At 38.1% G+C, this 16,254-nt stretch overlaps 1 protein-coding gene across 1 annotated transcript in view; it reads right to left on the minus strand.

The window, feature by feature from the left end:
• The window catches only part of LOC127652195 (FERM and PDZ domain-containing protein 1-like), a 41,526-nt gene that overhangs the window by 13,487 nt on the left and 11,785 nt on the right, over positions 1–16,254 (minus strand). Inside the window, exons 3-5 of the mRNA XM_052138267.1 lie at positions 10,041–10,145; positions 9,695–9,858; positions 5,349–5,451 (exon numbers count right to left, since the gene is read on the minus strand). Coding sequence (XP_051994227.1) covers positions 5,349–5,451; positions 9,695–9,858; positions 10,041–10,141 — 368 coding nt within the window. The 5' untranslated portion in view covers positions 10,142–10,145. The remainder of the gene's footprint in view (positions 1–5,348; positions 5,452–9,694; positions 9,859–10,040; positions 10,146–16,254) is intronic.

Below are 16,254 nucleotides of genomic sequence, written 5' to 3' on the forward strand. Positions count from 1 at the left end.
AAGAGTACAACATATTTAGTGATACTGCAATAGTCACCAGGGGTCTCATGTATAAAACTCTAGCATCAATTGTATCCTAAAAGTGTGCAAAAGTGCACAAAAGATACAGATTTATAAAACTGTATGTACGCAAGAACCTGCACACAGTTCCCTTTATAAATCCCAGTTAGCGGAAGACTGTTCTAACATGCACATGCATTATTCCCTACCCAGTCTCCTCCCTAAAATAACCATATACAGTATGGAGCTTACAACACATGTTTTTACTATGCATAACCTCATTTACATTCAATTACCATATGCATATCACCCTCTAGACACGTGAATACCACGTTTATTGGTATATAGACTGTAAAAAAAATCTTAATCTTTTTCTAGTTTTAGAATAAAATATCTATACACACCTCAAACAAGATCAATTTACCTGAAAAACAAGATTTTATATGAAAGTAACTTGTTTTCAGAAAACGTAATTTGAAAATTCCTTGCCAAATAATTTTTAATTGTTAAATCATAAAATTAACCTGTGCTATTTTGCTTCTCAGATAATGTTTTAAATCTTTTAAAGGATGTTTTTATAGAAAAGGTAGTTAGATATGTAATACTGTAAACAAACTGTCTTGGTTATTCACTTAACCTTGGTTCCCCGAAATGAAGGAACGAGGTGCTGCATCAGTAGCTGACGCTATGGGAGCACTATCAAGGCAGTGACCCTAAAATGTATTCTAAAAAATATCCCACCATACCAGATTGATTAGCTTGCTATACTGGGTCCTCTGCCTAATCATTAGTTGCGGCAAAGCTATGCAGTATCTCGTTCCCTCCTTTCAGGTAACCAAGGTTATGCAAGTAACTGAGATGTTTACCTTTAAAAAGGTAACAAAAACACTGCGCTAGTAGCTGATGCTATGGCAGCCGTTTACCATAATGCCATGGTACTAATGGGGCAATGCCCACTAACAAACAGGGTGGTAATAAAGTCTTGGGTATAACTACCCCTTCATTTTGAAAAGTATCTTTTATGGCCATGGGACATTGTATACCTTGCAAATAAGCGAGTGCAATAACATCCATGACCTAGTGGGAAATTCTTTGCTTAGAGGCGACCAAACCTCATGAACGGCCTCCAAGCAAACAAAGAGTTGGTAATTTATTCTTGAATTTATTCATTCACAATACCCTCACAGGTCAGATCATGTGTAGTCTCTAAAGCCTTAATTGTCACTTTGTGTCGCTAGTTTCTGTACTTTGAAGTTGCTAGTGGGTGATCCTACTGATGTCGCTTTAATAGTATTGGTGGACTGCACGTCTGGCCATAATGGCTTTTGAAATAATGATTACAGATGTTACTGTCGGTAAAACAAAGATATTATTCTAATTTGACAATTAATCAATTCTCTTGCCTCTAAAAGTTAACATTCTGCAGGGGAGAGCATTATATATAACTCTAGCAGTGCTCAGTGCATCATTTAATAAAAAAGACAATCAATCTATCGATATATGAATGAAACTCACTCAGAATACCAATAATTTATTAGCCCATTTCAATGTATGTGGTTACAGACAAATGATTTTAAATGAATTGTCGCTCTGTGTCGCTGGCGGTGTGAACGGAGCTTCAGCATTGTCTGACTCAAAGAGAGGAGGAAAGAACATTTGCAGGGTAACAACCTGAGCCCTGAGGGGGTTGCCAGTACTTTGGGCACATAACCCTCCCAGGGCTTGAGAATGGCCTTTGACAGGCCTGTTTCAAACTCTAAGCAAGAGTTACTGACTGAAAAGTCCTAAAGGTCCACAACATATTTTACTGATGTCAAAGCGAGTTGCAGCAAAGTCTTCAATCAGAGTAGGCGTATGCTTACTGCCTCTAGTGGCTCAAACTGGGAACCTGTTACAGCATCTAATACATTTACATTTACATTTATTCATTTGGCAGACGCTTTTATCCAAAGCGACTTACAAAAGAGGAGGAACATCAGCGAATCATCTTAGGGAGACAGTGGTACAAAAAGTGCCATATTACAAAGTTTCACTATCATCATAATAGTATACAGATTTAAGTGCAACAAGAAATGTAAATAATAATAATAATTTTTTTTTTTTTTTAGTGACAGGTTAAGTGCTTTTGGAAAAGATGTGTTTTTAGCCGTTTTTTGAAGATAGAGAGTGAGTTAGCTTCCCGGATTGAGTTGGGAAGGTCATTCCACCACCGTGGTATGATGAAACTGAAAGTCCGGGAAAGTGTTTTGGTGCCTCTTTGTTTTGGTACGACAAGGCGACGTTCCTTAGCCGACCGCAGGCTTCTGGTGGGAACGTAGCTCTGCATAAATGTTTTTAGGTATGCTGGAGCAGACCCAGTGACTGTTTTATATGCCAGCATTAGGGCCTTGAATTTAATACGTGCATGAACCGGCAGCCAGTGGAGAGAGACAAAGAGTGGTGTAACATGTGCTCTCTTAGGTTCATTAAAGACCAGACGTGCTGCTGCATTCTGGATCATTTGGAGAGGTCTAATAGCACATGCAGGAAGGCCTACAATGAGAGCGTTACAGTAGTCCAGTCTAGTTATGACAAGGGACTGAACGAGCAGTTGTGTGGCATGTACAGAGAGGAAGGGTCTTATCTTCCTGATATTGTAGAGTGTAAATCTACAAGATCTTGCAGTTTTTGAAATGTGGTCTGTGAAATTTAGCTCATCATCAATGGTTACCCCTAGATTTCTGACCGTTTTGGAAGGCAAAACTGTAGTTGGACCCAGCTGCACGGTGATGTTGTGTTCAACAGCCGGGTTGGCTGGAAAGACAAGGAGTTCGGTCTTGGCAGGGTTGAGTTGAAAGTGGTGTTCCTTCATCCAGGCTGAGATGTCTGCCAGACAGGCAGCGATTCGAGCGGTCACTGTGGTGTCGTTGGGCTAGATCAGCTGGATACCAATACCACCTAAGTCTCACATTGGGACAGTAGATGGGCAAGATAATCTCACCATCTTGCACCATGCAGAAATCTACTGATCAGAGGGTTCTGCCATCAGTTCACGAGTGTTCGTTATGGTAGTGACATAAACTTTGAGCGTCGAAGAAGTGAGTCCACCATCCAAACGCTCTTGCAGGAAGGACAGTATCTTCTGTACAGGGCAATGCATTTCATTTTCAATCAGAAAAGAGTTGCCACTCTTAAGGAAACAATCAGTGATCTGCGGGGAGGCAAACAGGTCCACTTCAGCTTGCCTGAATAACCCCTAAATCCTCTAAAATTCCAGAGGGTGGAGTCTCCATTTCCCCACCCTGAGACCCTGACAAAAGAGTAAATCTATTTTGCTGTTCAGGTGGCCAGGATCTATAGGAGACATGACTCACTTCAGATGAGAATTCGGCTCACCAGTTTTGGCATTGGCCATTGTGACCAATGTGCAGTATTGTCCCTATGAATCAGAACGTGACATCCTTGTACGTCTAATTTAAAGGCTTTCTGAGCCAATGGGACTACCAGCAGTACCAGGCGGTTTATGTGCCACGTAAGTCAAGTCAAGTCAAATGTATTTGTATAGCGCTTTTCACAACAGGCATTGTTTCAAAGCAGCTGTACATAAAATTATGTTATAAAAATGAATGAAGAAAAAGAATGAATATAATGCTAATATTAGTTTATATGTTTAGAACAATTAGTGGTTCAAATTAGTAAACCAAATACATTTTTTGGGTCAATGATTATACAAAATGATTTTCTATAAGTGATGATTTGAACTATAAGTTTTAGTGTAAAATTCCTTGAAGTCATCCCGAATGAACAGAGGAAATACACGTAGATGCATTTGCATTGATTTTGGCTGATGAAGGCTTTTGTTAGTAATTAATAATTTTTTCTACGTAGTTTAACAGAGTGTTGTCCCTCCTTTGACCAAGTTGATATAGGTATCATTCAGTGAGGATCATCACAGTTCGGCAGGATGCTTATGGCAGGTAATTTTGGTGAACTCCATCCTGAGCCCATGCTTCAGGCAATGGCTCATGAAGAATCCCATGTCTTTGAGTTTGCATCAATTCATCCTCTGTGAAGTCTGACTAAGTAGACTGAAGTGATGTTTGGCTGGCACATGCTGCAGTTGGTCATCATCACTCAGCGACACAGTGGGAATCGGACATCAGGCAGGACCGGAGATGGATCTGACAGACTCTGGTAACCTCGGGATATAATCCTGGATCAAGCTGTGTTTTCTTGATAAGCAGTTTGATAACTGCCAGTTTAAAGTTTCTTGGGACATTCCCTAAATATAATGAGGAGTTAATAATATTAAGAAGAGGTTCTGAGATTACAGGCAACACCTCTTTTAGGAGTTTAGTCAGTATTGGATCTAACAAACATGTTGTTGATGTTTTGACAATTTCTGTAAACTGACCAAAAACAGCACAGGATTGAAGTTGCTTGTAGGGAATCATTTTAGTTTTCTGGGGTGTTTTCATTCCTAGGATGAAAACTTGCTGACTGAGCACCAACAAGATCTTCGTCCAACTGACCCTGAGTTCCAACGACGAATCAGTCTTAGACAGCAGGTCATAACGAGTGAACCCCATGGAAGAAAAAGCTCAATATGGTGGAGCGGAGATGCACAATGTTGTGCATGTTTTGCAGTTTTCAACATGTTTTGTGCGCTACTTTTTTTATGATAAAAACTAATACATATTATATTTTTTCTTTCTTCAGTGTCTTTTTTCTGCACTAACTTCAATACAACTCCAGCTACGAATAGAACTTATAGTATTGCGATATTGCGAATATTTTTAGCTTTTGTATGACGAATTGCTTATGATCCTAATTTTGTAAGTCACTTTAAATAAAGGTGTCTGCTAAATTTAAGTCATTATTAAATGAAAGTATTGCCCTCCACCACAGTTCTCAATCAAGAAAGGCACCTCTAAATGTGTTGTGTCTTTTTTTTACATCAATGATGTTTGGTCACCAGACACACAAGAACAAATGGTGTTTACCGTTCATAACATAAAAAGTTGGCACAGGCTTGTCGACACCATGTTAAATTTTATAGTCCACTTTAGAGCTTCAGCAGGAAGGAATAATGACACCCTGTTCCTCACACAACGCTATCGTATGGCTTCAGAAGGCTTAGAATATAGTGCACGAGTCATACTTTTTTGGCGCTGTTATGGGTAGAGTAAATGAATGAATTTTTTTTGAGTGTGATATATTGCTTTGGGGCACATGAAAAGGATCATGAGTAAATATGGGACCAACTTGGATTTTTTTTTTTACGTCTGGTCCACCAGATAAAGCCATACACAAACAAGTCTCCAATTTCTTTGCAGATGCAAATAGATAGGCTCAAACACACCACATACCTGATGATGTCAGCAGCCTGTTCTGTTGATAGATCATCAACAGCAACATTGTTTATTTTGAACATCTGGTCACCAGAGACAAGCTTTCCATCAGCAGGACCTCCTATAAAACACACAGACAGAGCACATCAGTGGAGAATACCATGATAACTGTCAATCATGTTTACAAGGTTTTAGGACTTCATTTACCATACTCTGGTATGGCTTCAGACATTTCAAGAGTAGGGTTTCCTGTAGACAAACCTCCATAAGCCAACATGCTGCTTAACAGGGCAGGCAGTACATGCAAATAGCAGCTGGTCTCTGCATTTCAGCATTCAAACTTATGTTTAATAAACATTTATAAAATGTTTGTGTAAATGAATTAGACTTGATGTCAACTAATGTCTATCAAAAATCTATCATATAATTATACAACAGTTTACTGGTTGGACAGGCATCATTGCGATAGTGCTGAAATTTTGTATGACACATTTTGGAACACTGAATTAATTTGCATGTGTTTTCTCAGATTACAAGATAGGCTGTCAGTCTGTGCGTTCATTGGAAACAAGCAACAGTTGATCCAGCTTTGGCTTTTTTTAATCGTGTAACTACCAGCAGTGTAGGCGGGGCAGTCACATTAAGAGCAGATCGGAGTAATACGGAAGCCCGTTTTGTCCATGTTTATCACTTTTCTGTCTTGTTTTCTCATGATCGCAGCTTAATTTTATCATGATCTCAACAAAACAAAAGTTGTTTTCTTATGGTCATGACTTAATTTTCTCTTTTGCTCTCTCAATTTCAACTTCAAGTTCCCACGAGAAAACACCTTTTTTAACATCACAGGCACAGCATTTTCATGTTCTGTTTATCGCAACAGGAGGCTTCTCTTGGTCAAGGAGATGGATTTTATCTCAGTTTTATCTAGTAACTCGCAAGTCTACTGACCTGGCTGAATCTCTCAATCATAATCCGGTATCCATGGAGTAATGATGGGAAAGTTAAGCTTTCTGAAGCAATAGGGTTTTCCTTACAAACTTATTGACATTGGGTTTCAACTCAAAGCTTCTGGACAAGGTTCAATTTATTGCCGTCTATTTTACTATCAACTCTATTATGTCATCTTTTTTTCAAACTTGTATTGCATGGGATTTGCGCTTCTTTTGAACAACATACCGAAGTAGACCCGTGATTTTCAGATGAATGAAGCTTCAGACTTTACAGATCACCCCCCAAAAACGATTGAAGCTCTGATACAGTGCTTCAATGGCACAAAGCAATTTCAGATGCCGTCAGACCTTGATTAATGAGATATGTAATGCGCTCCTGCTCCTCTGACATTGCAATACTGAATGGTGTCTCTGGATTGATTCTCAAGTGATTTACACTTAAGTTGTGATCACGAGAAAACAACTTTTGCTATGTCGAGATCTTGAGAAAATGTGATAAACCATGGACAAAACGGGCTTCCGTAGAGTAGAGAAAACTTAGTGAGTAACATCACAAAACAGTGAAACTATTTCACGCACTGGGCATGTCCAGCATGACAGTCCGGCTGAATCCGGAAAACTATGTTTGTGGTCAGGTAAACGTGAGGTGTGCTGTCGTTTTGTTAGAGAAACTCAGGAGCCAGAGAGATCTCATAGTAGAGTGATAAAAAGGTAATACTTTACAATAAGTTTGCATTAGTAAATGCATTAGGTATCAAGGACAAACAATAAACAATATATGTTTTTTTACAGCATTAAATCATCTTTGTTAATGTTAGTAAAGGAATAGTTCACCCAAAAATGAAAATTCTCCCATGATTTACTCACCCTCATGCCATCCCAGATGTGTATGACTTTCTTATGATTTTTAGAAGAATATATCAGCTCTGTTGCTCCATATAAGGCAAGTGAATGGGTGCCAACTTTGAAATGCCAAAATCATTTACAAGAGTAATCCACAAGACTTCAGTGGTTAAATCAATATCTTCAGAAGTGATATGATAGGTGTTGGTGAGATACCTATCATATCACTTCTGAAGATATGGTTTAAAGTTGTATTGATTACCATTATGATGCCTTTATGTGCTTTTTGGAACATCAGAATTTTGGCACCCATTTACTTGCATTGTATGTTCCTACAGAGCAGAGGTGTTCTGCAGAAGAAAGAAAGTCATACACATCTGGTAAATGATGAGAACATTATCATTTTTGGGTGAACTATCCCTTTAATAAAAAAATAATTGTTTATTGTAAATTCATGTTAGTTCATAGAGTATTGACCAATGTTAACAAATATATATTTTGATTTTAAAAATACATTATTGTGGTGCAATTATCATTAACAAAGATTAATATATGCTGTAAAAGTCTTGTTCATTTGTTTTTTATGTTGACTAATGTTAACTTATGTTAACAAGTGGAACCGTTTTGTAAACTGTTACCGAAAAAACTGACAGTATGATTAAAAAAGTAACTATGATTAGCTGGATTAATAGTACAATTAATTTGCTTGTTTTAGATTAATTAAGTAAAATGCGGCCTTTGACAGATTAAACTCATTGAATGAATACAGCTATGTATATAATCAGGGCTGCCGCTGGCCAAATTGATGCCCTACGCAGAGTAGGGGGGGTTTGCGTGATATGAGCTTGAAGCGATTTTCTGACCAGGGGCATCTGTGTTCCGCAACTGCTTTTGTGTCCTTTAATAACCTATAACGTGCGAGTAAGGGCAGCCGGTGGACTTTCTGGTGCCCTCCTAGTGAGTTGATTATAGGGAGCGGCGGTACTGTATATAATTTAAGTAAGACAACAAACATATTTAACTATGAAAAGCTGCCAACTTGATCAGCTTTGAGACATACAGAAGCAATAATGAGTAAAGAAAAACAACAAAATTATTAAATTTTATGGGGGCCGATAAAATCTGAGTTACGCCACTGATTCTTTAGGTATTATTTTTGTTAGCAGAGCAAAAATAGATAAAATAACTGTCCGTATTAAATAAGGCATATTGTGTCTAAAATTTAACACACAATATTAACTTCTTTATAGAACAGTGTACTGTATTAATTCAATATCAGTGATATGGCATAACACTTTCAGGTTTTAGTGCATAATTGCTCATGTGTTCTTACTATCAAGTGTTACCTATATACTTATTCCATTTTACAGTCTCAATTAATCTGCAGAGTGCACCAGAACACACTTTTGCCATGTATATAAAAGGCAGTATCAGGTCTGGGTTTTAACAGTCCCTGTTATATGACATTTTTGCTTTCACCGTCTCAGCAATGCTTTGTCTCCACAGTCTCTGCCTGTTTAGAAAGCTGGCTTAGTCAGACTCCATCATGTGGTTCAAAAGACCTGGTCAAATTTTCCCTTTCTATTATGTAAAAATCTTCATGAAGCTAAGTAAGGGGGCATTTTGATACCAACACGCTGATCTAAAGATTGTTAAGGTGCTAATATTCCAAAATAAAGTGTAATAGACTTAAGTTGTCACATTTTAAAATGGAGCATTTTTTTTTCTCTTACATTTTCTCCCCAATTTGAAATGCCCAATTCCCAATGCGCTCTAAGTCCTCATGGTGGCGTAGTGACTCGCCCCAATCCGGATGGCGGAGGACGAATCTCAGTTGCCTCTGCGTCTGAGACCGTCAATCCACGCATCTTATCACAAGGCTTGTTGAGTGCATTACCGCGGAGACATAGCACATGTGGACGCTTCATGCTATTCTCCACTGAGAGAGAGAACCACATTATATCTACCACGAGGAGGTTACCCCATGTGACTCTACCCTCCCTAGCAACCGGGCCAATTTGGTTTGCTTAGGAGACCTGGCTGGAGTCACTCAGCACACCCTGGATTCGAACTCGAGACTCCATGGGTGGTAGTAAAATGGAGTATTAATAAATGATCTTTCTTCAGAACAGTATGACTAATGCAGAAAGGGTAGGATATGTTCCTATTGTTCAACATTGTTGTTTACTTTTTGCCAGCACAAAAATTATCTTCTACTTTTCCCCACTCTGTTGCTACAGATGAGGGTCATTGACAGCAGCTAATGTGTAACGCTTGATAGGAAGTCAAACAGTTGAGCTTTGGGCTAACCAAGGCCATCTGGCCATGATCTAGAACTGCTTCAGTGTGTTCATTCCAATAGAGGAGGAGAAAAGGGTGCCAAGAAGGCTTAGAACTATGGGCAATCCATGGGGCAATGTATCGTATTTTTTTGATAATATTTAATTAAATGTATTAATAATATTTAATAATTTTCAAAATGATTCAAAGCTGAATCAACACCAAATCAATAGTAGATTACAAGAATTCACTTGATTAATGTTTGTTTGCGATTGACTGTATTGTGTTTACCTTCGGTCACATCCTGCACCTGGGGTGGACTGTGTTCTGAGACAGTAAAGCCATGGGAATTGAGGGTGGGGTCAAGTGGGATTTTAACCGTGACTCTAATTGGATAGCTCCTCTGCTCCTGAGAGCCATGGTCACCAAGATGACCGTCCTCTAGCACACGCTCTCTATGGAGAGAGCGAGACAGGGTGATGCTATACTCAAACACAAAATAATAAAAAATGCAATGCAAAAGGAACGTACTGTACACTCATTCATTGCACACACACACACACACACACACACACACACACACACACACACACACACACACACACACACACACACACTAAGATCAAAAGAATGGTACCGGCTGGTGGACTCTCTGGAGCGGCGAAGCCAACGTCCCACCACCTGCTCCACTCTGCTGGTCCTCCGAGATGGTGAGCGACTGCGATCCCGCTCCTCCATTTATCTGCACATGAAGTGAAAGGTTATCATTAGAACACAATATTTTTAAAGATTTCTCTGATACAAGGGCATGTGTCAGGAGCTTTAATACAGTTAGATAATAATTATGAAAAGTCATTTATATTGACTATAAATCTTGTTTACAGAAATTATTAAACATGGCAAATTTTGATCCCACGTCACTTATCCTATAATATGAATTTGACAGGATTTTTCTTCAGAGATGGAGCAACATTCTGATTAAATAACTAACATGGACAGAGTCAACAATGCTGCCCATATTAGCCATTATAAACCACTATTAAAAATCATAGGCAATCAAAACATTTGTGACGATATGCAAATTCAATCAAATCATAAATGTAAAAAAAAATGCTTGAATAGCCAGACAGAGCAACCTTGGCTCAACCAATGGCAGTGTTCAGGAAACCTCTTTGAAAACATTACATTTGCAATTCTGTTTGTTGCCACTAGTGATGCAGAAATGACACACTTCACCTTTAAAACATACAGTATAAGCAATGAGTGTTACGCATGCAGTACATGGGTCTTAAGGACACATACTGTAATGGGCCAAGCTGAGGCAAGCAAAATGGAGTGTACAGAAGTACCAGTAAGTTCTGATAATGTGCGGTCAGCCTGTCTTCTTACAGTGGTATGAAATGGTTTCTCTCTTTATGTTATAGAGTTTGAGTGTTGTGGTGGTGTTGCCATTTTATGGTGCTTTATTTCAAACACTTCCCACTAGGGAATGTGAGAGACCATCTGGAGCCTCATGATCAACAGAGAGAAGGAGCAACAAAGGCAAAGAGATAGACAAATATTAAACTGAGACAAGAAAGATTGGTAGATAGAAATGGGGAAAGAGTGATTGAGTGCGTGTGTGAGAGAGAGAGAGAGAGCCAAGGGATCATGACTCATGGTCACATTATGTTCTCAGTTTTCACAGGATTTGGATCTCACTTTCCATTCATCTTACATCTGTCAAAGTGTATAATCAATACCACACACATCAAAGTCATTACAGAATCTCCCCAACACTCACCCAGCAATATTAACTGTAATATTAACTGTAATATTGCTTTGCATACAGAAAGAGATAGTTGATACTTTGAACATCATCAAGAAAAGAAGACACATAAAGAGACCACAGTCTCAATCGATTTCAAATGGAACAGCAAAAGCCTTTCACTGAACAGGAAAAACTAGCACAGTTATCCTAAGATGGTGGAACACAGGCTTCCCCTCTGTTGTGGCAGTGAAAGTGGAATGAGTAACAAGTCTTACATTTATGACCTAAACCTAAACAGCAGTCACAGAAATAGAATAAGCAGGTAGAATGGCAATTAGCTTGAAACAAGAGTTCTTGAAAATGGAAAGGGCATGGCGGTAAGGCGTCACTATACATAATTGACATGTCTATGCCCATTAAACTATACCTGTAAATAATTCAAACCGGAGTTCCATTATTTTATATATACAAAATGAATAATCCAAGAAAGTTTTAGTTATGAATCAAAGACAGAGAAAAGATACACCACACTTATTCACAAGCTGCAGGTTTGTCCATTAAGGTTTTCAACTGCCACATCCCTCAATACCATCCTCTTTGCAAAGCCTGAAGAACATTGTGGCAGGTTCACCAAACAATCGTGCCTATAGGGGACCTTGTTAAAAACTTCAGCCGCTCATTCTAACTTTGGGATTCTTCAAAAGAATATGCAGAGCAGCAGGATCTTCACACAGCTAAAAGTACAAGGTTTGAGAGAATTTCCTATATTTTACCCTTATCATTAATTCTTCCCGTGTTAGGAATACTCATGGCACAGAATACGCAGGTGATGCGGAGGACGTGTCCCCCTCACTTTCAATAAAACCAAAGTGATTTGAAATGATTGCTACGCCCCTGGTAATACTAGTATTATGGGGGCAGTGGTGGCTCAGTGGTTGAGGCTCAGGGTTACTAACCAGAAGGTCGGGGGTTCAAGCCCCAGCACCACCAAGATTCCACTGTTGGGCCCTTGAGCAAGGCACTTAATTCCAGGTTGCTCCGGGGGGATTGTCCCTGTAATAATTGCACTGTAAGTCGCTTTGGATAAAAGCGTCTGCCAAATGCATAAATGTATAAATGTAAATGTAGTATAACAAATGAAACATATGACGGAAACTACTGATGATGTAGCTTAAAGGAAAAGTTCCCCCAAAAATTCAAATTCTCTCATGATTTTCTCACGCTCATGCCATCCCAGATGTGTTTGACTTTCTTCTTTCTACAGAACACAAATTAAGATATTTAGAAGAATATTTCAGCTCTATAGGTCAATACAATGCAAGTGAATGGGTACCAACATTTCAAAGCTCCAAAATCCACGTGAGGGCAAAATAAAAGTAATCCATATGACTCCAGTGGTTAAATCCATGTATATGATAGGTGTGGGTGAGAAACAAATCAATATTTAAGTCATTTTTTTAATCATAAATTCTCCTCCCTCCCCATTAAGGGGTGATTTGCAAGAAGGATGTGAATCACTAAAAACAGAAGAATGAGAAAGTAAAAGTAAAGTGGAAATTGACTGGGCAGGGAGGGGAATTTAGTCTTAAATATTGACCTGTTTCTCACCCACACCTATCATATCACTTCAGAAGACATGGATTTAACCACCAGAGTCATCTGGAATACTTTTATTTTGCCCTCACGTGGCTTTTGGAGCTTCAAAATTTTGGCACCCATTCACTTGCATTGTATGGACCAAAAGAGTTTTTCGATTGTGTTCTGAGAATTTTGGTTGAATTATCCCTTTAGTGTTTGTTGGCTTTGATCAACCAAGAAATTTTGTTATTTTCTTCAATGTTAATCTGTTAACTCTAATTAGGTGTTATCACACATGCAGGAGTGCTGTTATACTAAATATAAGCATGACAGACTCTGTATAATCTCTCTATAGGAGCTGTGATCCTAATCCTGAAATGATGTCATAATTTAACTAAAAATGTATGAAAAAGACCTAATTATAGGTACATTAGATTACTTCATGTCTTTATGTAAAGGAATATTTGAATGACATTCACTGCAATTGCGACACTACATTTGCCTCTGCTTAGATTGCTAGTCAACGATGAGAAGTATCCAATTTGACAGCATTTTTGACTCCCTAGACCGTAACGCCTACTCTCGTCTACGTTCCGACTTCATTACAATGCCTTTGTTGATTCAGTAGCAGAGTTGGAATTACTTTCAGACTGTTTAAACGCTGTTCTCAATTTTCCTTGATCTTTTGACATATAAGAGTTTATTGTATACGTTCTATAAAAACATACTGTAAGTTTCAGAACTCCAAACTTCCTCCCCAATGCACAAAAAAAACTTAAATGCATTTATTGAAATTAGGCTGCAAAAACACCTCGTTCTCCACTTCCATGACTATGTGACATCACATGGTGGCTCATTAATGCATGACCACCTCCACACACATCAACGTCTACTTTTACATAATCACACCCTTGGCCCACTCACTGGTGATCAGTCGGTAAGCCAAAGAGAGAGCATGACACCACACCAAAGGGGAATTTTGTACCCAACTGGACTATTTTTAATTTTTTTTAATAAACCTGCATCTTTGACCATTGCCATGCGTATCGTGAGGTTATATCTTTTAAAAGGAGATCCCCATTCTGTTTTATTCCGCTGCATTGTGTCTTGCTGTTTTGAATATAAACATGTTGTAGAAGCTTTTTTGTGCCTATCTACACTATTTTTAATTGTTGGTCCATGTAAACATGCACTAGATGGACATATTTGACCACTTTGATGCACTTCTGCCTATATGTGGCACATTTTAAGAGCAGAACAAGTTTAACTTTTAAAAGCGCATCTCGTTCTGCACCATTCCGCTGCTGCCTCTGGATGCGAGAACCGCGTCTCGTCCTGTTTACACAACAGACATGGAAGGTATAAGATGTAGTGGCTGTCAAGACCAGCGTCTCTGCTTCCCAATATTAGGAAAGAGTTGAATAAAGGTCCTGATCGTGGCAGATCAGGATTATATGTGTGTGCGGAACGTTTCACCTTGATTTGGATTGCGTATGTTTAGTAAATTTCAGTAGGATTATTTGTGTGTTCAGCCCATGTTAGCATGTATTATAGGTATTTATCACATTTCAGTGTGGATTGTATGCGTTTTCAGCTCATGTCAATGTGTATCATATGTGTGTTCAGCACATGTCAGTGTGGATAGCTTGTAACCCAGACACGATATCACATGTTATTAAAAGATGGGGCAGTTAAAAACACAATTGGACATGCCCGCAAAACTGTAAGTAGCTAGTTTCAGTCATGAATGTTCATCTGATGATAACCGATTTTGTTTTTTTTAATGGAACTGGTTCTGATGAACAACTTCTCAATTCCCAACCATATCAATTGATGGAAAAAAAAACAACAACAAAAAAACCTTTAGGATCCCAATAGGAAAAGCAACAAACAGCTCTCTGAACAGTTTAAAAACAAACTTTGTGCCTCAGGCAGTTTGCATTATGAATCAGGAAAAACACCCCTTGACCATGCCACACCTGCGCTTTTTCCACTCTGCTGCTAAAATCAGTTTCTGTGCTGATCAACTTCTCTGCTTATTGCATTCTTTTTACATGATTAAATATTAATAACATTAATAATAAATGATATTAACATATAAGCGGCTATTCTGCCAAAAAAAAACAATTTCCACCCAAAAAAAAAAAAAACAGCTCTATTTTTTAAAATGTTTTTAGATATAATGGTGTGGCATCCAAACATCTTTTACAACCCAATCTCATGAAAAATCGTACATAATTTCCGAATTGGCCATTTCGTATGGTCTTGCACGATGTTGTTCGCATAAACGTGCATATTCCTGGATCTCTAATGCTGAAGTAAGCGGTAGTTCCGCGCACGAGCCGTTACGACATACTTATTAATATTGTACCCTTACCCAAACCCCTCATCTAAACTTAACCATTCAGCAGAGAGTGTAAACATGATAGGAAGCTGATGTGTGTGACAGAAGCAAGTAATTGTCGCGTATTAGATGGGAACAATTTCCAGCAATGTCAATGGCTGTAGTGAAAGTCGTAGGAATTCAAACGAGTGCAGTCGCACGATATCATACGAATTAGACAAATTTAGAAAGTCGTATGAATCCTGACGATTTTGGCATGGGAGTGTGATGTCTTTTCGTTCAATCCTCTCTTTTTAGGTCAGAGCTTAAAGCTAATGTGTGTAATGTTTTCCACAGTAAAAATGTTTAATCCTAGATTAAAGCTTCACTATGGAATTTTGTACTCTGTGGTTGAAATGAGATATTTTCAAATTGCGGAAGAAAGCTTTATGTGAGATGTGTTTTGGCACTGCTCTTCTGCGCAAATGAATTGGTATGGTTTGAGCTTACATCGCCTGTGTGTGATTATAACTGGGAGATATTCAGAGCCGTATGATATTATGTTTTTCTATTAAACATTTAAAACAGAAATATTACTTGCTTTGATAAAGATAATCAACACTCATATTTACATATTTTGAATGAATGAATTTGCACATATAGTGCTTTCTGACACTACACTCAAAGTACTTCTACAGAGAGAACAGGGGACTCTCCTCAACCACCACCAGTTATCAGTATACTGAATTTTAATATGGTTATTACAGTGTTTTATCTACTGTTAATGTTTGTATTGCACTACAATGATCAATCTAAGAGGTGAAACTCGTGATATGCCTGATATGAGTTCAATGGAAGACTTTAATATTTTAGATTATATTGTACAGACTCAGTTGATAATGCAAGTAAAACCTTAACAGTACAACAGTACATCAATGCACTGCAAACAATAAGACTGCAAAATAATAATAATAATAAAAACATAAAATTAGGATTTAGTAATGATGGGGATGAAATATACTTTATCAAACATGGAAATATAATGCAATATTTTTTTAAAAATAATATATGTAATTAATAATTTATTTAACAGTAAAGCTATTGTAGATAGATATTTACACATTTACGAACCTGGAAAAGCAATGTAATAAAATACTCAGAAGTCATGAATACTAGTCAACATGTTACAATAACTTCACC

This window comes from Xyrauchen texanus, chromosome 11 (genome assembly GCF_025860055.1).
Source record: "Xyrauchen texanus isolate HMW12.3.18 chromosome 11, RBS_HiC_50CHRs, whole genome shotgun sequence".
NCBI classification, from domain to species: Eukaryota; Metazoa; Chordata; class Actinopteri; order Cypriniformes; family Catostomidae; genus Xyrauchen; species Xyrauchen texanus.